The following is a 24951-nucleotide window of genomic DNA, read 5'->3' as shown; positions in this document are numbered from 1 at the left end:
CACAGCTGAGATTATCCTTATACCACAAAATATGGAAGAAGTTTCTGTCCTGCAAAGGCAAGAGTTATTTACCCAAGTGGATGTGAAGCTATGCCAGGACCTTGAGGATCCTCCCATGGCTGGTAGCCCAAACCCCCAAAAGGGGTCACCTAAAGCAAGCCCACTCTATCCAGACATTAATATTATTAGAAGACGCCTTGATGGTCAGCTGCTGTGATCTGAAATTATTTCATTAGGCAGAGCAGCTCTGGGGAAGAGGGAGGATAAAAATCAGGCTGAAAATATACAGGAGGAAGAGGAAAAGTATCGCAAATCAGCACCAAATCCGCTATATTTGAGGGTGAGTTACTGCTGTTACAAGAGAACAATTAGGTAACAAGAAATCTGCCCCACCTCCCAAAGTATCCATTGCTCTACCCAATGATGTAATACCCCCTCCCCCAAATGACAGAGGGAGTACTGTGAGGGTGTAAAAATTAAATCCCCACACACACCCCAAGTGGCAGGGATTGTAAATCCCAAGCCCCAACAAATACCCTTAAAACTTCTATCCTGGAATATTTCAGGGTGGGATAACAAGACGAGGGATTTGGGTTTTTTTTTTATTTCTCTCACAGTTCCAGCTGTTTGGCCTACAAGAGACTTGGGTGTCAAAAATTGAGATACAGGAGTTTAGCCTGTTTTCAACTCCACCAAGAAAGGATTAAAAGAAAGGAAGAAGCAGAGGAGGACTTGTTTTGGGGGTGGCCACTAGTTTAAATGTAGAGATCCAGATAATTGATTCTATTTCCCCTTCTATCCAAACCATATATCAGAAAAGCCAAAAAGGGTTCACTAATCTGTATAAATGTGTACATTCCGCCTAGAGGATCTAGAGTTTTTAACCCAGATATATGGAATATTCTGGAATCCCATCTGGAACTAATCAATCAACAGTACCCTACATCTTTAATGATCGTGATGGGAGATTTCAATGCCAGAATAGGTGATGAGTATTTAATTGCCAATGAAAGGTTTGGGTTGAATTCAGAGGATATAGCCTACCTCCCTTACAGGAAATCCATGGATAAATGAATCAATTCCACAGGTACCTGCTTGTTTAAGTTAATTTACAAATTTAGACTGTTTATTTGCAATGGTACCAGACACGATAAGCTGCAGGGAACTTTACATACTCCTCCCTTAGGGGAGGGAGTGTTATAGATTATTTTTTATGTAATTATGAATGTGCTTTCTATGTAAAGAATTTTGTTGTGGGAACTCAATTGGCGAGCAATCACCAGCCATTGTGCATGGAACTGGCGGACTTCCAAGAAGCCTCAAAAGGTCTGGGTTATGAACCTCCCTATATTCTCCAAGGGAGGTGAAATCTGAGGTGGGTTCCCGAGATCCAATTAAAAGTAGAGGGGGCTCTCTTTAACAAAGAGTTGCTGTCCCTCAGAAATAGATTTATGGGAACAGAGATTGATGATCCACTATCAGTTTACTCAGATATTGTGCAACAAGTGGGTACTCTCTGCTCAAATAATTTGCCGTATAAGCCAAACCCCCGATCTATGACGTGGTTTGATGCAGATTGTAGACAGGAAAGACAAGATCTCCATGTGACATACAGGCATGCTAGTCTTAATGTTACCTCCCCAATGAGGAAAGCATGGATTGAGAAGCGACGTTGCTATAGGAAGCTGCTGAAACATAAACAAGCTGCCTTTTACGCTTTAATGTGATCAGAAATTGAAAAGGCTGCAACTTCCAAAGACTCTAAAAAATTCTGGAACCTGGTGGCTTCCAAGCTCAAGGAGAGGAAATATGGCCTGGATGATTTAATCCTCCCTAAGTCCTGGGAGAACCATTTTAATCAACTTTTTAATTTTAATTCTGATTTAATTTTAATGAGAATGTTTCCACCCATTCAAATTTCTGATATTAAAGATACCCCTGCTTGGCCTCCAGTAACTACTTCTGAGGTGAAAAATCTAATATCTCGCCTGCACAGACAGAAGATATGCTTCCCCCTGAGATGTTTCTGGATAATCCAAATTGGTGGGCTCCAGTATTTGCAAAACTCTTTACTTATGTAAATACCTCTGGCAGACTGCCCCAGGGATGGGACCAAAGTATTGTGGTCCCAATTTTTAAAAAAGGAGATAAATCTCTCCCAGCCAACTATCGTCCAGTCAGTCTTTTGGACGTATCCTCTAAACTATATGCACGTTATTTATTGGATAAGATTGAAACCTGGGTAGACAGCAACAATATTATTGGGGACGAACAAGCTGGCTTCGGTCATGGGAAGTCAACTATAGATCAATGCTTTGTTCTAAACCATTTGAGAGAAAAATACGCAGCAGCCCCTAGGAAATATCTCTTTGCAGCCTTTGTTGATCTGATGTCTGCTTTTGACAGGATAAATAGAGAGATTCTCTGGAGAAAATTATGGAGACTTGGAATGGATGAACGTCTTCTGATTTTGATAAGGAACCTTTATACAGATACCAAGCTTCAAGTCAGGGTAAGTAGAGAAGATCAGCTGTCAGGGGTAATTGCCTTACCTAAAGGAGTGAGACAAGGTTGCTTATTAGCGCCCCTCCTGTTTAATATATATGTGAATGACATCATATATCAATTAGCTGATAAATCCAACTTTCCAGTAGCTCTCGGTTCACGGAAACTAAACATTTTCTTATACGCTGACAACATGGTCCTTCTTTCCTAGACCCAGATTGGTAAGAGGAGATTATTGAAAATGTTTGGGGACATATGTGTGAAAGAACAGCTAAGTGTGAACTATGCCAAGACCAAAGTTATGGTTTTTGGCAAATGCCCAGCTAAACACAAATGGTTTCTAGATGGTCATCTACTAGAACAAGCCTACAGATTTAATTATCTGGGGATCTGCTTTGCATATAATGGTTCATGGAATAATCACTGGCAGGCCAATAAGTTAAAAGCTCAATGCAGTCTGTGCTGAAATTTACAAAAGTCATGGGAGGGAGCATTGTTATACCAGCCTTAAGAGTTTTTACTGCCAAGGTCATGCCACAGATGGTATACAGGGCAGAACTCAGGGGTATTCCTGAACCAGACCAACTGGAATCTGTCCAAAACAATTTTGTACGTATTGTATTGGGTCTTCCATCAGGAACTTCTGCAGCCTATCTTCGAGCAGAAGTGGGCACAATGCCAACTTTATTTTTTTATTCTTAGGGCCATTTTTTATTACCTTTTAAAATTGAACTACTCTTCAAATGAACTGGTCAGATTGTGTATAACAGAGCAGCTACATTTACCCATTCAAAATACTTGGCTAGCTAACGGCAAATTATTGCTACAGAAATATGGCCTTAATCTAGAGTCACTTATTGCTGCAGGAATCCTGTCCAGCCGATGTAATATCAAAAGGCATCTTCAAGATTTCTTTGCAAAGGATATGGATGCTATTAGTTCATCTAGATTTTCCATTACCTTCCCCCTTATTGAAGAGCATCATGAGGAAGAGAAATATCTGTCTGAATTAAATCCACCTTTTCTCCGCAAGGCATTTACTGCATTGCGCTGTCAGACAATGAAAACCAACTTCCTTGAAGGAAGATACAAGAGAATTCCTAGAGATCAGCGCATCTGTGTTTGCGGTAGTCATAAGGTAGAGGATACCATCCACTATATGTTACGTTGTAAACTGTATGAGACATTAAGGAAGAAATACTTAGAGAAATATTTAGTGGCAATTTCCTCTTCCTCTAGTGATATAGAGAAGATCAAATATTTGTTGACCTGCCCAGATAGATCTGTAATGGTCAGCACAGCCACATTTGCAGTGAGAGCTGCTCAGATTAGACAAGCTTGCCTCGCAATCTGAGTTTTACTTTTAAATGTTGTTATAATGTTATAATTTTTATAATTTTTGTTACAGTTTTAGATACCACTCTTAAAGTTTTTAGATACTGCCTCTGTATACTAGTATTTTATCTGGCTAAAACCTGTATTTGGTTGCCTGTAATAAACTGTATATCTAATAAGTGCTACTAAAATAATGGAATTGGGAGGTGAACTTTATATGAGTGGAGAATTTTGCCACGTTCTAGATGAAGGAGAAATATGTTGCACTGCAAGATTGAAAGATGGACTTTTACATTTAGAATACCTTGAAGCTATGCATGCAAATGTGGTCAAGGAAACCAGTAATTCTGAATGTTTGCATACTTGGCATAGAAGAATGGGACATGCGAGGTTAGCCAGAGGAACTGCTCTAGAGAAAGAGAATTTGGCTAGAAGCATTAAAATGAGACAATGCAGTTGTGCAGAGAAATGTGTGTGCTGTATAAAGACCAAGAGTGTGAAACCAAAATTTCCTACGAAAAGGGAGAGGAAAACCAAAAAGCCTCTAGAATTGATTCACACAGATCTTTGTGGGCCAATGAAAGTGCCATCCCAGAGTGGAAATTTATACATGCTGACTTTTATAGATGACTACTCCAGGTATACTACAATGTACCTGCTAAAAGAAAAGTCAAGTACTTCAAAAATTGAAGGACTATATCAGGATTGTGTCCAACAAATTTGGCAGAAAGCCACAGATCGTAAGATCTGGCAATGCAGGAGAACATATGTCCAGGACTATCAAGACTTACTCCGTGAGGAAAGCATAGAGCACCAGGCTACAGTTGTCTGCAACCCAGAACAGAATGGGGTCACAGAACGAATGAACAGGACTCTTGGACAAATGATTCGTTCCTTGTTGGAAGATGCAGTTACCAAAGAAGTACTGGGGAGAAGCAGCAGTTACTGCTGCCTACCTGCAAAACCCACTTCCTACATCTGCAACCAACAAAGCACCATTTGAACTATGGCATGATAGGACACCAAGCGTGTCTCACCTTTGTGTATTCAGGTGCAAGGCCTTTGTGCACATCTCAAAACAAGAGGTCAAAACTTGACAACACTGCCAGAGAAGTAATATTCATTGGATATTCTTCAACACAAAAGGGATACAGAGTAATAGATCCCAAAACTGGCGAAGTTGAAGTATGCAGAGCTGTCCACTTTGATGAAGGAAAGTGCACACACTGACCAGAAGGGGCGCCACACCAAACAGATGACAGCGAAATGGAAGAAGAAGCAGAGTTATTCTTCCACCACAGAAGGAATAACAATAATATACCTGCAGAGGAAGGCAAGGATTCTGAGCCAGAAGAGGCGACTGAGCCAGAAGGGGCAGCCAAAGCACCAGCACTCAGATGCTCTGAATGCACCAACAGAGGTGTACCACCAGAAAGACTTGCTTACCTTGTGAGAGATGAATTTCCAGAGCCAGAGACTGAGAAAGAGATTGAAGCCTTACCCAAAGCTGAAGCTGAGAGGTGGAGGCAGGCAACCAAGGAAGAGCTGGAAGCTCTACACAAAAGTAAAACTTGGATGCTAACCAAGCTTCCTCAAGAAAGGAAAGCTGCAGGCTACAAGAGGAAATTCAAGAAAAAGCCAAATGCTAAAGGAAACGCTGAGAGATACAAGACAAGCCATCAGAAAACATCTGTATATCAATACTGTTACCAAGCCAGATGTGGTGGTGGTAGTGGGATACCTCTGACTCTTGGAGTCAGAAGAGGTGAGTTCACGAACCAAGCATATAGACGTGAAGCACCATTTATTAGAGTTACCTACCACAGAGGGCTACTCAAGATGGAGTATTGTCCAACAGAAGAAATGACTGCAGACGTTCTCACGAAGGCGTTGGGCAAAGTCAGACATTGCAAGCTGCGAGACAAGATGAACCTTGTGGGCTGAACCAAACACTTGTTGAGAAGGGGTGTTGGAAGTTGGGCAAGAGCAACTCCTGTTTTGTTCTTTTGTTTATGTTCCAGAATGGAGATAGAGTTAGGGTCCTCCAGATGAACAGGCTTGATTGCCTTTACCTGTAATGCTCTGACTGACGTCCTTCTGTTGTTAGACTGATACGTCTTAAGGGAAGCTTATCTGCCCCTCTTCCTTCCACCCTTTCCTCTCTTCTCTTCTCCGACTGTCCGAGAGAGAGGAGACACCTTTTGTCTCTGCTCTCTCTCTCCTAAGCCATGGGGGCAACTCAACTAACTTAGTTAGTTAGAACTTTCTATCTACTATGTATTTCTATAAATAAAGTAGATTTCCTTATTTTACTAAGTCTTAAGCCTCAGTGATCTCAATGCAGGGTAAAAAGCCTGGTTTCTTAGGTAAACGCACACACTGACACACGCTCTGCTTAACAAATATACAAATTTACACAACAACAGTCATAACATCCTCCAAAACAGCAGATTTGGAAATATATCCTATCACCTAGGTTGCTATTTCAAATCAAGTGTCATTGCTCAGGGAGTAGAAATAAACCAATTTCCTATTCATGAGGCTAATTACTGTGCCACAAATGGAATTTAACATACAGTAGGGCCCCACTCATACAGTGGGTTAAGTTCCAGACCTCTGTCTAAAAGGGAAATCCTCCAAAAAGCGGAACTCTGTCAATAAAATGGCGCCCAACGCCCAATAAACACTGTAAAAGTGGAACAAGTGCTGTATGAGTAGGGCCTTACTCTAATTGAAAGCCGCCGTATTAGCAGAATGCCGACAAGCGGGCCGCCGACAAGCAGGGCCCTACTGTACAGGCAATCAAGTCAAAACAAATTTTCTACCACCATGCATTGAGGGATGCCATTAGAGAATAGCAAGCACTGTTAACTCTGTAGAAGATCAGCACATACTATACTGTTCCCAGATTTCCTGTATATTTACTTGGAAGCTCATCTATAAGCTGCCACTGGTGGGTCTGGAAATATAAGAAGGAGGGAGGTGGGAGTGTTATCAAGATGGGCTTGCTGCAGAGAGTTGCTTTATGAAGCAGAGTTCACTGGAGATGTAAAAAGAATATGAACGAATGGTGTTTGTCTTAAACAAGTACACGTGGATAGGAAAGCCTAATCATCAACACTAGCTGAATTCAAAGAGTAAGGAGAGAGAGAATTGGGGGGAAAAGGAGGAACTGGAAGTGATGATAGGCCTGACAATATCAGCCTAACCAATCAGAGGTATGCTTAAACCTGAGGAAAGTAACAAGGAGAGAATTCAAGCAGGGGCCCTTTCAAATGGACTAACTGCATCTATTGCCCCTAACGGTCAATAGATTCAGAGCATACAGCAGTGATTCTCAAACGGTGCGCCAGGGCACACTGGTGCGCCGCAAGAGGTGGCTAGGTGTGCCGCGAATATTATGAAAGTATATTATTATTAAGTTATTTTTATTCATAGTTTAAAATATATTACTATATTTTTAATTTTGTACACGAAGTGCGACAGAAATTTTTTATACGTTTTACAGTGCACTGTGAACCAAAAAGGTTTGAGAACCGCTGGCATACAGCGAGACAATGCATTGCTTGAAGTGAAACTTCCAACACTTCGGTCTTGTACTTCGTTGAAGGCAGAAGCCTCTGGTGTATGCAAAAGGGCAGAAACTGAAGGGCTCTTGGCCTCAAGGCAAGCAGCCAATAAACAGAAAGGTGCAGAACTTCTGGAGGTCAATCCAATTTTGAGAAAGTGTCATGGATCTCAGTCAAAATGTCTGCCTTAAGGTCCGTGGTATAACACAAAATGTTTGTCATGGGTGTGTGGGATAACACAAAATGGCTGCCACGTCTGAAAGAGCAGAAAAAAAGAGGACTCCAAAATGGTGCTTGCATGGTTCCCTGCCATAAATGGGTGGCAGTGAGAAGGAAGGTGCCTACAGCAGCCACTGCCATGCTCATTCACACAAAGAAGCCTATTGTGCCTATCTTCTATTTAGAACAGAAAGTAGGATTTCTGTCATTCAATGAAATGAGGGCAAGTTTATGGAGGAATGGTCAATGTAGGTGAGGCTAAGCCAGTGTAAACAGAACCTTAGCAGGAAGAACAAGCAGTCTCCCATGCATTGTGGATTTTTGAGGGACTATTTCCTGAGACCCTTGCTCCTCAGAACCTGGAGTCACAGCATTTACAATTCTTCATAAGAAATTTAATAGCCTGTATCTATACATTGTTCTATTAAAGAGGCCCGTGTAGAAGGTATTTACAGCTCCTGGCTGTCACCCATATGTTTGAAACTCTGTCCATCATTATTTGCTCAGGATTACATACTTAGCTGACTGAAGCGAGACACAGTTAGCCAATTTGTTCTGGGTTCCTGTTCGTCTCCCATAGGTCTGCTTTCAAGTGGTTCTGAACTAACTTGAGTGCTCTGGGGACAACCATCTACTGTAATCACCTGCCAAGAGAAAAGAGAACCCAACAATCAGCCTAAAATGACAGGCAGACACCTTTTGTCTCTGCTCTCTCTCTCCTAAGCCTTTATACATAAGGGGAAGGGCAGCAAATTGTTTGAAGACGTTATATGAATCAAGTGTTAGCAGTAACAAGGAAGAAGTATACAAATTCACTAGCTTTTGTCAGAAGTCAAAGCTACAGGGTTTTTTTACTAAAAGTAAAATGGAGGGGGTATCAGGTGACTGAACAGGGGGATTTCATTAAGGACCCCCTACATTCTTCCCAATAATTTGAGCAGTGACTGAGCAGTTGCAAAATAAGTGATGATTAACTGGCAATGCTAATAACATTTTTTTTTAAATCATCCTCAGATCAGAGCTGAGCTTTCATGACTACGTTATTCTATATTTATTAAACCTTTAAAAAAGACAGGAAAAACCCATGCAATTCTAATTCTACCTTCACCTACCGGCACCTCAAGAGTTTTCAGTTTCTTCCTCAAAGATTTCCGTGCTTTATTTCCAAGTTTTGCCTTTGCCCATACTGACTGACGTGGTTCCAAAGATTTTGATAGCTCTGAGGATGAAAAAAAAAGGTGCCAACTAAGGCCTACTCAGAGTTACACCCATTGGAATTAATGGATCTATGATAGTCATGACCATTAATTCCAATGTTTCTGCTCTGTGTAAGACTAACGGACCTAACATTGTATACAACCCTAAATTCATATTTCAAATAAATTTCTATAAAGTGTCACATTAACATGATGCAGCCTCCAGTCCTATACACACTTACCTGGCATTCAATGTAATTGTACTCAGTGAGACTTATTTCTGAGTAGGCATGCAAAGAATTCCACTGTTAGAATATTAAGAGTTTTCACATCCAGCCATTTTACCAGCATAGCACCATCCTTAGTACATATAATCAGTATTTGTTTTGTTTAAAAAGCGTCGATCCTCAAAATATTTTGAGCATCTGTGCATTCCACATTTTAACAAGTGTTAATGTTTAAAAGGTGCAGAATAGTGATTCTTTGCTTTGGGAACACACTGATAGAAAATAAAACTCATGCGAACAATCCCAGACACTTCCTTTTGCTACGCTGCCTCCTCTCTCTCTCCCTCCCCCATTAGACTGCATGTTTGCAGTCATCATCCTGTTGCTAATGTTTATACTTTATCTGGTGTTTGTGAAATATAATCTGAAAAGTCATCCTGTGTTCAATGGAGTTACTTCCAGGTAAGTGGTTTATCTGTAGACTCTGCTTTTTATTTTATTTTTTATTTTGTGTTTTAATGCAAATGACATTGTGATTTTAAACAAGCTGCCCTGCTAAGCTAGAAGGTAGAACAGAAATCCCAATATAAATATGTATTGATTTATTAAATTTATATACCACCCTTCTTCCCAAAGGGCAGCATTATAAATTTATAAATGTGCATAGCTTTAACCTGCAGTCTTAATTTGCAAAGTTAATTACAACCTTTACTTTCTTCGAGTCACCACAATTCTGTGATATAGACTACTATAAGGGCCAAACGAGAAGCAACACTATTCACACAATTAGCAATTCTATGAATGGCATCTAATCTACTCTGGCCCTTTTTCTCAATTTACAGATGGAAAACAGAGACTAAAAGGTAGTACTTGCCCAGGCCAAACAAGGAGTTCATAGTAGAGAATCCACATTGCTTTGAATCCATTGCAAAGCAACTTAATAACACATTCAGTCACTTGGATCACTCTGAAAATACAATGGTGGGGTTGTTGCTGTTTTGCTGCTTTTTTAAGTTTTAAAGTTTTAAGCAGATTTATCAATTAAAAGTTTGATTATTTGATGGGGCCAGTTGTAATTAGTGAGAACAAAATTTAAATGTGAGGCTAAGAATTAACAGTAGACTTATTTATTAGAGTCTGTATTGGCTATGGTGTGTCACTGTAATAGAGAATAAAAATATGATCTTCCCTTCTAATAATATGGCAGCAGTTCTGTAATTATAAATGTTCGTGCTTCCTTCATTTTTTTAAAAGAACTTACGCTGAGGTTTTGATAATGGGCTAGTATATGTAAATATAATCAAGTAATCAAGTGGTTACTTGATTGATCTTAAAAATCATTAATTAGTAGGCAGCCCTATTTGGCTCCGTTTGACTCTAGGTCCTATTAAGCATATATACTTTATACCACTGTTCTTTAATCTTGTTGGACTACAAGACCCATCAACCCAAGCCATTTTAGCCAATGACCAAGGATGATGGGAATTGTAATCCAACAACATCTGGGGACCTGTTCTGGGGAAGAACAGTGCTTTATACTGAAGAAGAACATGGAAGAAAAAGGAAGTAGACATAGGGTTGTCCAATACTGGAACAGAGGACAACTAATTCACAGGCATCACTTAGCAATGACTCTCAACAAGCCACTCCAGGGCTTGAAGCTTCTTTAGGGAAAGTGCTTTAAAGCAGTGTAACACATATTAATTTATTTAAAACATTTCTATTCTGTCTTCCATAACACAAAAGGTTCAAGGCAGCTAACAAAAGCAAAATACAAATACAATTTTAAAATACGATACAAAAGTTAAATGCTAAAAATATTATTAAAAAGTGGGGGGGAAAGCAGAAGATGACCAAAAGATAAAATAACAATAAAACAAATCAAATAGCAACAACAGTGTGTAGTAATTGCCTTTTATTTTGCAGGTCTTTCCCACTTTCTCTGCCTTGCGGGACCAAAAGCCACTTCCCTTGCCAAAAGGCCAGTTTTTCATACGTGGACTGATCCAGACTGACATGCTGCTCTGGAACGGGAGATGAGACTGTGAGCTGTCACTACTGTTTCCTGATATGTCGGAAATATAGGAGAGCAATTTGGATTCATTTAGCTGTGCATGTTGAGGATCACACTTGCAGTCTTTATTATAGGTGAAATGTACGCATGACTGCTGCCTTGACTTGTTAAAATAACCCTTTTCGTCATCTCCCAAGAATCCCCAGTTCACATAACCCCCTCCTGGTTCCTCGTTGTGTTGATGAGAAGGGAGAGACACTTCGCTGGCGGTGCTAGGGGTATAGAGAGCCAAATAGGATTCAGCAATAGTCTCGCTACCCCTCTTGGCTGAGGGAAATTCCAGTTCTTGCCTTTGATTGATAAGTGGCTTTCTTTCGGGAAAATTGTGCACATTCTGCTGGGCAGGAGTGCTGCCATGCTCGGTTTGGGACTTAGCTTGCAGTTCATCTTCTCTGAGCAGACTACTTGAAAAAGCCGAATTTAAGCCAGCATCTTCAGATAAAGAGGTTCCTTGCTGACCAGAAGGAACCAGAAGAAATTGTCCATATCTGGGGGGTGATTTACACTCTGAAGATACTCCGGAAGTTAGAGCGTCATTTTCAATTTCCTCCTCCTGATGTTTACTTACTGATTTGCTCTCTTTGGAGTCCAGGACACCAAGAAGGCGACAACAACCCCCTGATGGCCACTGGGTCCTTGCTGAGCTTTTCTGAAGGGAAGGTGGCATGCTGTAGTAATTGTACTTCTTATCACACACACTTTCCATACCGCTCAAAGCCTTTGAATACATGGAATTACTCCAGCTATGGGGAAGCTTCCTACAAGCTTGACACTTCTTATCAGCAAGAAGGGCCTCCTCTACTTGCAAAGTGTCCACAGCTGAAATGATTTTCAGAGTATCAACGGTTAAAGCAGAGAGGTCTTGTAAGTGTCCGAGCTGGCTGTCCAGTGCAAGCAAAGCATCTTTGAGGTAAAATACTTTCTCATGAACCTCCTTCAGCTGTGAAAACATCTCCTCAACTCTAAGAGAAAAGAACAGGTATATGAATCTATGTATGCATAAATTGCATGAGAGCCAGTGTGGTTTAGTGGTTAGAGCAGCCTTTCCCAACCAGTGTGCCCCAGATGTTGTTGGACCACAACTCCCATCAGCCTCAGCCAGCATTGCCAATGGCCAGGAAAGATGAGAATTGTGGTCCTACAACATCTGGAGGCACACTGGTTGGGAAAGGCTGTGTTAGAGTGTTGGACTATGACCTGGGAGACCAGGGTTCAAGTCCCCACACAGCCACGAAGCTCACTGGGTGACCTTGGGCCAGTCACTGCCTCTCAGCCTCAGAGGAAGGCAATGGTAAAACCACCTCTGAATACCATTCATAGGGTCACCATAAGTTGGAATCAACTTGAAGGCAGTCCATTTACATTTATAAATTGCATTCATATACATTATTTAGTATATCAGTTATGGACATGAGAACAAAATCTTCAACGTTCCATATGCTAGGTGAAATACATATAGTAATGCTTATTTGAGAAAATAACATACAAAAATGCATTATATTAGGGAAAATTGCTTTCAAAAATGTGCATATGTACAAAAACGTGTATATTAGGAGCATTTTGCACTAAAATGCTAAAGAATATTCATGAGCACTTTTTTAAAAAAAGCAAACTGATGTAGAAATGTGGAGAACTAAACTTAAGAATGGAAAAATTAGAAACCAAGTGAAAGTTAAATTGATACATTTGCCCATCCCTACTCATAGTTAAGATTGACATTACTGGGAAAGGGCTCTATTTCAACCCACAGGCTGGAGACCCGTTTTCCTTGCTATTTGCTCACAATTTGTCCAAAATGCATCTCTCATCAGCCTAAGAAAGCAAAGTGCATCACTTTAAAGGCTTGTCAGTAGGGATGGGAGAGAAATTCAATTCACTTCACATTCAGGTCCCAGGCTATGGCCTGAAGGCACATGAAGCCAGCACCCTGCTGAAGCTAAGCAGGGTCAGGTCTGGATGCGAGACCACCTGGGAACCATATGTAAGCTGCCTTGGGTTTCTATCATGAAAAGAAAGGTGGGGTATAAATGTAATAAATAAATAAATTTATAGCCAAATTTATCAAATCTGCACTGTCCAAAACAATATGAGAACTAAAACACATCCATCCTTCTAAATTCACACTCATCTGAATTTTGCAATGAAGTTCTCCAACCAAACAATGCTTACAAAAATGCACATATTAGGGGGAAAATGTGTCTGAAAATGAATATAAATAATACATTATAATAGGAGAAACTGCTTGCAAAATGTGTACATTAGTCAAAACTGCAGACAAAAATATGTTTAACAGGAGAAATTCACATTAAAATGCTGAAGAATTCTCATTTATAAAAAAATAATAATAAAAAGATTAGCAAATTGCTGCAGAAACCTGGAGAACTGAATTTAAGACGGTAAAAACAAACAAGATGCTGAGAGAACCAAAACTGACATATCCTTCCATCCCTAGTTGTATCACTTTTCCTACCAATAAAGTCTAAACTGCTGCAGTTACTCAGCACTGCCACTGCCAAACTTGATATGACTGGGCAGTGGGGGGACTGACTTTGCTTGTGTGTCTGTGTGCGTACTCACCATTGACATGTGGCCCTTGGAGAGTTTGCTAAGTGTGAATACAGCCTTCAGCTGAAAAATACTAGCCACCCATGCTCCAAGCCAAAATGGCTGGGACTATAATGAATTTTCTTGTTTGTGGCCCAGAAAATGTCATGAAGTACAGCCTCGTCTAAATATAGCCAGGTTTGGGCCTCGCCAGTACTTGGTCTTGGGAATGTCTGACAACAACATGCCCATTGCTGTGCATTTCTTTAAACGATAGGGAAGTTAGCTACCAATGCATTTTTAAGGTTTTAGAACTGGATTAACAGGCCCTACATAGCTCAGGACCAGTTTACATGAGAGATTACATAGCATTCTCCCATTTAGACCAGCCTGCTCACTGCAATCTGCAGAGGGGGTTCTGCTGGAAGTCTGCAGGTTGTGCTACATTTATCTCAAAGTGGTGCGGAGAATGGCTTTCTCCATGGTAACGCCTATCCTGTGGAAGATCCCCTGGAAGATCAAGCAGACATCAACTGTGGGATACTTTTGCCAGCAATTAAAAAGATATCTATTTATCCAGGCATTTCCTGGTGATTAATACTGGCTCCTGTAATTGAGATGGATGTTGTATTTCTCCTTCATTGACATGGTTTTTATTGTTGTATTTTGTTATTGAATTATTGTCTTGTGAACTGCCTTAATATTTTGTTTGAAAAGAAAGGCAGTATATAAATGATAAATAAAATAAATAAGATATTAATGTGACACATCAATAAATAATATATCTGTAGAATTAATATATTCTGCCACAGAGAACTGGAGAGTGTTACAGAATAACAAATTATGTGGCAGTTTCAATGAATTTGATCTCTGATAACTCGGGGGGGATGTGGAAGTAAAACCTTGTAGCTATGTTTGAAATGAGTGTGTAAAAAGTTGGTTAATGTATTGCTCTTTCGTAATTGAAAAATCTTCAAACCTGCAAAAAGTAATGAATGTAGAAAGCAAGAATTAATTAGGGAGAAAGGGGTTTTCTATTTGTAAGCCGTCTTTTTATTCATTCCGTGGTTCCTATGCCAAAAAAACATTTACAGTGCATTTCAAGTCTACCAAAGGTATTTCATTTCTTAAAACCCTTTTCAACACAATCCATTTAGATTGTGAAATTATGTTTTCATATACATGGACAGGATCCATACTGGAGTTGTATAAACCCTTATTTCAGATTTAGTCAGATTTAGTCCCCAATATTTTAGTTAACTAACTTCAGGTAATCTGGCTATGACTTCACACACACCCCTCAAAAAAAAAACACCAGTTTATGCTTTGGAAATATTGGAATAGATGCTCTGTATCGGTATACACAATGGAATGCACTACTTCATTTAATGAACTCAGGGAGCTCAAACAGTTTACCTATAATTTTTCCCATAATGGCTACTATTTATTATTTATTTATTTGTTACTGTAAGCTGCCCAGAGAGCTTCGGCTATGGGGCAGTATACAAATACAACAAATAAATAAATAAATACTATTCAGCACAAACTTGCATATGTACACAATCACACTTTGATTTTGCATAGATACCAAGGATTTCAAGCATTTGTGTATTTAGGACTGAGGTCCAGGATTTTTGCTTATTTTTATACTTGCTACAGATGACAGTGAAACTAACATTCTCATGGGAAGAGTTCTCTTACCTTTCAGTTGTCACACGGATCCTTTCACTGTCACTGAAATGCAGGCTTTCATTCTTCTCATGTAGGTACTTTTCCACACACTGCTCTTCAAAATCATGAAGTTTTTTTAATTCCTCATCACTCAGGTACAACTCTGGATAATGGCAATAAAAGAGGAGGTTTTAACCATGATGACATAGATGGCTATGTCTCGGGGGCAAACTATATGTGCCACTAAATGTGTCATTTGTACGTGGCCAACCCAAGACATTTTGCTGCCAAAGGTGAAAGATAAGATACCCTTCCTCCATCCAATGTACAGAAACTGACTGGATAGCAGATTAATCTTATTTCAAAACTGGAAATGGAACAGGGTCCTCCACCATACCTGAAGAAACAGACTGGCTTAGGAGATGCAGGGAACACAAATTTGTCCCGTTACCTTGCCGCCACTGCTGACCACCCAGAATCTGCTGCCTCACTCTGCCTAATGATAGGGCCAGCCCTGCACTTCCAGTGGTGCAAATCTTTAAAAAATATTTGAAAGCAGGTGCAGAAGGGGAAAAACCAAGATTGGGACCATGGCATGTGGGGATAAGGTTAACATCTGTCTCCTAATCTTAGTCTCAACAACAACAACAAAAACTACCCAAGCTGTGAGGAATTTATGGTGCAACTGCATTTGAAATATGGTGTGCAGTTCTCCCCTCAAAAAAGATATTGTAGAGTTGGAAAACGTTCAGAAAAGGGCAACCAAAATGATCAAGGGGATGGAGAGACTGTCTTATGGGGAAAGGTTGCAGCATTTGGGTCTCTTTAGTTTAGAGAAAAGGCAAGTAAGTGATGACATGATAGCAGTGCTTACATTTATGTATGGCATGGAGAATGTGGATAGAGAAAGGTTTGTCTCCATCTCTCATAACACTGGAACTTGTGGGCATCCAATAAAGCTGAATGTTGGAAGATTCAGGACAGACAAAAGAAAGTATTTCTTTGCACAGCACATAGTTAAACTATAAAATTTGCTCCCACAGGAGGCAGTGATGGCCGCCAGCTTGGATGGCTTTAAAAGAAGATTAGACAAATACATGGAGGATAAGGCTATAAATGGCTACTAGCCATAATGGCTAAGGTCTCCCTCCACGGTCGGAGGCAGGATGCTTCTGAATGCCAGCTGCTGGAAACCGCTGGAGAGGAGAGTGCTGTTGCACTCAGGTCCTGCTTGCGGGTTTCCTATAGGCATCTGGTTGGCCACTAAATGGTGGACTAGATGGGCCATTGGCCTGATCCAGCAGGCTGTTCATATGTTCTTATGTTGTTTGACAGCAGAGGGAAGTATCACTTCTGAACATGGTATCTCACATAAAATCAAATTCCCCATTAAAAGAGCAACTATAAAGTAGCACTTGAAAAGACCAAATTAATCCCCAAAACATGCAGGTAGTTTCAAGGGGCTTAGTACACATGGAGGTTCCATTTAGATAAACATGCAGATAGTGAAAGTGAGGACAGAAGGCACCCCCCATTTCTCCCCTCCCCCTAGCACACATTCACTGAACGTTTGTACAAGGCTCCAGCAAATTGTACGGAGAAGTCCCCTCGATTTCAAAAGTGGTCACTTTTGAAATCAAGGGGACTTCTCAATACAATTTGAGCTAGGGAAAAGGGGGAATGTGCAGTTTAAAGGAAAAAATGTAACACATCCTATAGGGTGCACCTAAAGTTGCTTCTTGGATCTTTGCCCATATATTTTACCTGTATTATTTTTGTTCCCCAACAATAATTTCTGCTTCCTTTTGTTCATTCAGCCCCAACCAAAAATGAGTGAAATATACACTTCCATTTCTTGATCTTTTAAAGCATCACATCTCTATCATGCAATAAGATTGACCCAATAGTCTTATTAATTGTAATCTACTTTGAAACTGTATCATGATTTCTTGAGGAATTAATCAAGTCACTACAACTTAGTTTTGGCAGTCAGTTTACCACTGGATGGTGCTATCTTCTTATGTCTTTGAACAACTTACTGGTTAGACCGTTCCAGAAAATCTGTTCAAGAGCCATGCATCTGCGGCTGAAACAGGAACAGCTATGGGAGGGTTGGAGGGACATCTGTGTGCCCTATATATGGAATAGTCCATACTTTTATGATTAATATAAGCATAAATGTAAGGTGCCATAATAACAAGTCTATGGATTCACTGACTTTATGTATGACTTGATCCTTTTATAAGAAATACCAGAAAGATCAGGCTCTGCTTACTCAGTTCAACATGCCCCTCCTCTTGATCCAATTCATTTGGCAGTCGGCGATGGCAGAGGCGATTTATGAGGATGCTGATATGACTCAGTATGATAAAAGGGGGTGGCAGCCATGGTTTTTCATGGTAGGTCATGATGTACCGGTAACGGTTGTATTTCCAGAGTTTGTTCGATATAGATTTCATATCAAAATAAACGTTACTGTAGATGCAGGGACAAGTTGGTGGGGAGAGAGTTTCATATGACATTTTGTTAAACAATGTTAAAAAGATAACTCTTTACATGTGGTGTAGTATTTACATTAAGATAATAAAGATAAATATATTAACAACTGCAAAGTTCACAGAAACAAGAATGTGCACAAGAGGCTGAGATTTACAAAACTCACTATGGGATCTGGATATATAATGCATACTAAAAATGACAACAGTGATTCTATTTATTAATATTTTACAAACAAATGATTTAAATGATAGGCATATTTAAATAGACACCATATCAAACAGACACCACATATACTATGGATCAAAGCAGTTACTGATGACTTGTTCCTTTGAGCTGCAGCTGCAACAGAAGGTCGCGTAACTAGTCTTCCACTTTATCTCACAGGTCTTACGAAGACATTCAGCTAAGTGGTCATCAGCTTTTTGGGGGCCTGTCACATTTGGAATTTTGAGAGGGTGATTTCTCCTCCTCCAAATCTCTTCCCCACCACCAACAGATAAAAAAAAGAGAAAATGTGTGTGTGCATACACATGCACACAGAGTCTTCCCTTTTCCATGGCTCTGGATAAAAGCTAGTCCAGTAGAATTAAAACCGGTTCCCATGAATTTATATGATTTTACATAACCTCCCCCAAATCTATCAAATTAAAACTTACATTGGTAGACTGTGCAGCAAACTTCATAGTTCCTGTTGTTGCCAGTATCATAGAAATATTGATCCAAAGTGTGGATCTTCATGATTTTTAAAGATGACAATGGGAGAGGGGCCTTGAGGGTTTGTGGGCACCAGGGGAAGTCCATAAGGGCTCCATTGAGCCTGTAGGTGCTGCATTGGCAACCTCAAAGCTAACAAGTTTAGGAATGGTTGTAAAATAGCATAAAGCTTTCCTTTTGTCCATAGACAGCTGAAAAGTAAACCTAAAGTTGTGTCCAAAGATAATTCACTAGTGATAAGAGAAAGTACTCAAAAATATAAGTCACTTGTAAGATAGGGAATACACAGCATTATATGCCCTTGGCTTAATTCTGATCATTTTTCATGTCTTTGTCATGAGCTTGCATTTATATATGACCTCTTTCTTTGGAGCCCCTGAGATGGGTGAGTCCCTTTGATGCAATTCATCTTGTAGAAACAGTAGCAATAAACCCAATGGGACATATGATAGGTACTTACTTGAAGAAAGCGATCAGCAGATTGACCATGATGATGTATTGTACAAAAAGGTAGACAGCTTGAAGGAATGGTGTGAGGAAGGAACCTGGAGGACAGTCTGGATCTGATTCACAAGCTGCAAATTTTTAAAAAGGAGAGACTCCATATACAAAAATGGCATAGGAACAGTAAATGTACTAGCAATACATTTTTCATTCATAAGCTAAGAAGAACATCAGCCAGTATAAAAACAAGAGTAAAGCTTCACATGGTTTAAGTGCTAATTAATCAGAAACAGCAATAAATGCAGCATTTCCAACAATTCTACAATGATTTTATTTTATTCTGAGCTTCAAGCCATTATTAAAGAGAGCTTCTGTATTTACAGGGTTAAATTTAAAGACCCCTAAGAAAAGTATTACTGCTCTTTAAAGCACACATAATATTGAAGTCTATTTCAATTTATACTAAAAAAATGTTTTAAAAGGGAAAAACTATTTGAGGAACTACTGAACTCCAATGTCATTCAAGAATGAAGGGTCATAGCTAAGTGGTAGAGCATCTGCTTTGCGGGCAGAAGGTCCCAGGTTCTATCCCAGGTATCTTCAGGACCAAGAGAGATTCCTGCATGAAACTGTGGAGAGCTGCTGCCAGTCATTTTAGACAATACTGAGCTACATGGACCAATGATCTGACTCAGTATAAAGCAGTTCCCTCTGTTCCTGTGTTACCCTATGTGTTAAAGCTCAGGTCTTTCTACACTGCAATCTAAGACATGTATCAACATGTATTCCATGCCAAGTTCCACTACCATCCCTCAAAATATCTCATTCCTAATAATCTCTATAGCACATTCACTGTCTAATGACCTTATGATCCTTATCTCACTCATCCTCACTACAATCCTGTGGAAGTCAGTTATTTTTTTTCAGTTGTTTAGATTATTTTTTAGATAATCCTATGCATACTCAGAAGTAAGTTCCACTGTGTTCAGAAGGTTTACAATCAAGCAAGTAGTGCATAGGATTGCACCTTGAGGTAGTTATTTGCCAGGGCTAGTCCATGGGTTCATGGCTCAACTTGGTTTCCTAAGTATAACAATTCATCTGTAAGTTGGTAGTTGACCAAACCAGAGAAGCTAGTAAAGGTTCAGATATGGGCATGTACTCCATTTTTACGGATCACACACACAACCATGATGTAAAGGCTCGTTTGAGAAAATGCCAGGCCAAACTGCCATTGTTGATGCAGTTTGTCATGCCATTGTGAAATTACATCTTCATTGCTACCATCTCCAATATCATACATTAAACATCTATATCATATTAAAGAATGTTATATGGTTTTGTTAATTTTAGGTATCAAACTTTTTGTTTAAACGTAATCATGCAAATGGTGACAGGTTGCCTGCCCCCCCAAAAGAAAGGGTTGCCTCTCCAACAGCTTGTTTATTCCATTCCTCCAAAACCGCTCAGGGCCACACTTCACATTATGCTGCTATGCTCAGTATGCAGCTATGTTTTCCTCCCTTTGATTACAGGCATGTGTATGTGTATGTGTTGGTGGAAGGATGGCTATTGAGACTCCATTGCATGGAGAGAGGAGATTTATCCTGCCCTTCCCCCAGTCATGATCTGGACAAAAAATCACCCTCCCCAGTGTGGCTTAGAATGGTGCCAATGGGAGTTTCATTCATTTATTCATTTTATTTAACGAAAGTTATATATTGCTTGATTGTAATAAAAATAAAACTGAAAGTAGTTTACAAAAAACATGAAATAAAACATTAAAATTATAAATAAAAGACAGTTAAAATGGGTAGTTAAAAATACTCAAAAACTAATTAAGATGAACAATAAACTAAAAACAGATCAAAACACATGTACTTCTATATGTCTAGATACACCTTGAACTTGACCCAGTGGGAACCAGTGCAGATCTCTAAGCAAAGGTGTAATATCTGACAGATCCTCACTCCTGTCAGCAACTATGCTGCAGCATTCTGCACTAATTGCAGTGTGGAAGCCTCACACATACTGCACTGCAGTAATCAGACCTTGAGGTCACCTATGCCTGAACTCCTGTGGTCAAGTTCTCCCAGTCCAGGAATGGCCATAGCTGTTGTATCACTCGTAGCTGGTAAAAGGCACTTCTATCCAGTGCTGCTACCTGGGCTTCCAGTGACAAAGCTGGATCCAGAAGTACTCCCAGACTGCATACCTGCTGCTCCTTCAGAGGGAGTGCAATCCCACCCAGGGCAGGTGTTTATTTCTAATTGAAATCACCGCAGTGCTCCATCTGAGAAAAGTCAATCACAGCACTGGGAGAAGGGGAAAGAAAGACAGGTGTGATGTGCCACTTGTCTGATTGCCTAGCAGCAATGGCTACTCATGTCACCAAGCTGATTTACATCACTGGTTGCAGAGAGGAGTTAGGAGAATCCCCTGCCATTTCTTATAATTAGTAACTAACCCATATGGTTTGAGTGGTTGTAAAGATATGAAGGCCAAGAAAAACCTGGAAAATTTAGGATAGGAGAAATGTTTTTCCAACTTCCATTTTTTGGAAGTTTTGGGGAACACTAAAAAAACCCACTATTTTCTCTTTTAGGAAAAATGAAATACAGCATTAAAGTATCATTCGGAAGTATACAACATTCAAATCCAAGATGCAGTTTTGGATCTAGGGGGTGCTGCCGTCTTCATGAAAGGATCATACAGGATTCTCATTGGTTGTTAATTGTTGCTTGCCTTCTAATGGTGACCTTTGATCAAGTTCGGAGATACTAGAAGCAAGTGTCCTGCCTCTGCTGTCACTTTGATCTGGCCCCTTCTTTGTGGTTGAATTGTCACTTCTCCCCTTAAACAACTGTGACACCCTGCTACACACTGGAAAATATTGCCTTTCCTTGCTGGATGAACAACAACAAAAAGACACAAAGCAGAAACTTCAAAAGATCTGTTGTTAGTATGAAAGTCTCAGAGAAAAAATCTGAAAGTTTGTGATCTAAGCAACCCCATGGAAGGAAGTGGATTACAACTCAATTTTGCTTGCATAAAACTAAGATGTATAATTTTAAATTTCATAAGTATACCAAATGGTACAACTTTATATTCTAAATTACATGCAACACATTTTATATTATTAAAGCAGTAAAATAACTTTAGATTCGATTTTAAAAAGGAAATATTGCATCTATTTCATTTTCCCTCAAATTAACACTTTTTCTTGGGGGGAATGGAAAAAAATTTTTTTTCTACAGCTTCAAACCTTATGAAAATTTTACATTTCTAGTGGTTGTATTAAGTGATGTGCTGCATAATTATTAACATTTACTTTGCATGCAGAATTTCAGTGAAAGCAGACCTACCATCAATTTCTGCTGCATATACTTCACCAAACATCATCCAGTAAGGCTGAAATACAATATCTCGTGCGAGAGTCCATGATGGCTGCTCATTTGGAGAAAGTATTGCTTTTCGAGAAACTCCAAAACTTAACAATACTATGGCCATCATAATTACAATATAGAACATGTTTGCTGTCTGCATGGAAGAGAAAATTAAGCACAGTGATTGCAGTGGTATGATTTTTCAACGTGAGAAGAAGAAAAAATGGTTTCCTGTGAGTAGGAAAGCACTCTCTTCTGATTGTAAAACATTATGAAGAAAGAATGTGTAAGTATCTTACGGGATTATACAGCCACAAGAGTGGCTGTATACTATAGCCAGCGTGGATTTTTCACATTCCACAATGTTAAATTGAAAATACCCCCCATGCCATTCTGATGCTTCCCATAAGCTCATTTCAAAACAAAACCTTACAAATCATATAGTCCTGAACGCAGAAAGGCTTGCTTAACAACCCTCTAAATTTTCATGGTGATACACAAAACAGTTAGACAGTGTAGAGAGTTCACAGTCTAAAAGGAGAGGGGAAAAAACCCTTTTGGACTTTTTTCTGTCAGTGTTCTCATAACTGGTTGAAATTAATTAAAAATCAGCCATGTTCACAGAGTACCTGTAATCCTATTACTGATCTTGCCCCATCCTCTGACCATCCTCTGCAGTTTAAAAGTTAAAAAAAATGTCTGGCTGATTTTTAATTAATTTAAGAAATTTTGCATTGAACTCAATGATAGTGTTGGGGATGCTCAATAAGAACCAACTGTCAGTGTTCTAAAAGCCAGACTCACAGCTGTTTGGCTTGGCTAATTGGGGGCCACACCTACACCAGACTTTGATTTCATGTGAGACAGTCATGGCTTCCCCCAAAGAATCCTGGGAAGTGTAGTTTGTGAAGGGTGCTGAGAGGAGACTCCTATTCCACTGACAGAGCTCCAGTAGCCAGACTGGTTTAACAGTCAGCCACTCTGATTGAAGTTCTGTGAGAGGAACAGGGCCTCTCCTAGCAACTGTCTTCACTAACTACACTTCCCAGGATTCTAAGGAAGAAGCCATGACTGTCCAAAGTGAAATAAAGGCCTGGTGTGGATGTGGCCAGGAACAGCTTTGGTTTAAATTTAGGTGGGAGGCTACATGTGCCTGCTGTAGAATAAAAAGTCAGGAGAAACACTGAAAGCAATGATACTGTTCACAATGTTTTCCTTTTGGAAAGGAAAGAGGCTTCCCCTCTGCCCAGTGCCCGCTCACCCAATCTCCTCCCCTCGGCCTTTCCTCCCTGCCCCTCCCCCGGGTCAGTGTTGGACTATGACCTGGGAGACCAGGGTTCGAATCCCCACACAGCCATGAAGCTCACTGGATGACCTTGGGCCAGTGACTGCCTCTCAGCCTCAGAAGAAGGCAACAGTAAAACCACCTCTGAAAACTGTTTACCATGAAAACCCTATTCATAGGGTCACCATAAGTCGGGATCGACTTGAAGGCAGTCCATTTCCATTTTCAAACATGATTGCACAGAACTCCCACTGAACACAAAAAGTATGCAAATGATCAAACTCACCCTCCCTTCTCCCTCCTATCTCCTACCTTTGCCCGTTCCCTCCTCCTTCCTTTGCTCCTCCCTGCCCATCCCCTTCCAATCCCTTCCTTCCCCTTCCCCCTCCTCTTCATCCTCCCCATGGTCAGTTTATCTATTCTAACCATGATTGCAGAGGAGTAAATCCCACTGAACTTAATAAGCATGCAAATGATCAAGCCTGCCCTCTCCTCCCTCTTCCTTTGCCCCCCTCTCTGCACATCATGCTAAACCACAGTTTACTGAGACCTAAATGAACCACAATAACCTCAGCTTATGCACTCCCCTTGTCCTCTTCCTAGACAGCCAACAGTTCTGGGGAACTCTTGTTAACATTAACTATGGTTAGTTTAAACAAGCTGACTTGTTTAGCTGACTTAGTTTAAATGAGCTGGTTTGAAGCAGACTTATTTTTAAGTAACCATAGCTAAGGTTAATAGTTTGCAACTCCAGATGTCACAACAAGTGGAAGTGGAAGCTTTCAAACGTGTCCTCTCAGTCACAAGGGGGAGGGGAATGCGTCTGTGAGTCCCAGGCACATTGTGGCTCATTCACATTGTGCTAAGCCATAGTTTAGTGTGGGATTTATTTATTTATTTATTTATTGCACTTGTATACCACCCCATAGCCGAAGCTCTCTGGGCGGTTTACAGCAATCAAAAACATTAAAACAAATACACAATTTAAAAACATATTTTAAAAACAATTTAAAACACAATTTTAAAATTCAAAACAATATAAAAACAATTTAAAAAACACATGCTAAAATGCATTCAACCATGGTCTATGCCAGCTTCCTTCCCATAATCATTCAAAGGTAGTGTGATATTTAAGGTTAATAATTAAATCTGTGTGTGTGTGTGTGTGTAAAGCCTGAGGAGTGTCATATTATAACCAAAGTTTCTCTGCAAACAAGTACAAAATGAACTAGAGAGAGAAAAAATGTATCTGCTCATGGAAGAGTTCACAAACTAAAAAGAGA

General features: G+C 39.9%; 1 protein-coding gene across 1 annotated transcript in view; it reads right to left on the bottom strand.

The window, feature by feature from the left end:
* TRPM6 (transient receptor potential cation channel subfamily M member 6) overlaps nucleotides 1-24951 on the bottom strand; it is a 125018-nt gene that overhangs the window by 37683 nt on the left and 62384 nt on the right. Inside the window, exons 22-28 of the mRNA XM_061609311.1 lie at nucleotides 22363-22537; nucleotides 19014-19128; nucleotides 17616-17815; nucleotides 15371-15503; nucleotides 10964-12087; nucleotides 8741-8847; nucleotides 8146-8272 (exon numbers count right to left, since the gene is read on the bottom strand). Coding sequence (XP_061465295.1) covers nucleotides 8146-8272; nucleotides 8741-8847; nucleotides 10964-12087; nucleotides 15371-15503; nucleotides 17616-17815; nucleotides 19014-19128; nucleotides 22363-22537 — 1981 coding nt within the window. The remainder of the gene's footprint in view (nucleotides 1-8145; nucleotides 8273-8740; nucleotides 8848-10963; nucleotides 12088-15370; nucleotides 15504-17615; nucleotides 17816-19013; nucleotides 19129-22362; nucleotides 22538-24951) is intronic.

The sequence above is a fragment of the Rhineura floridana genome, chromosome 1, assembly GCF_030035675.1.
Source record: "Rhineura floridana isolate rRhiFlo1 chromosome 1, rRhiFlo1.hap2, whole genome shotgun sequence".
In the NCBI taxonomy this organism is placed as follows: Eukaryota; Metazoa; Chordata; class Lepidosauria; order Squamata; family Rhineuridae; genus Rhineura; species Rhineura floridana.
Note: the sequence above shows the minus strand (reverse complement) of the source record. Positions and strands in the feature narration are given on the sequence as shown.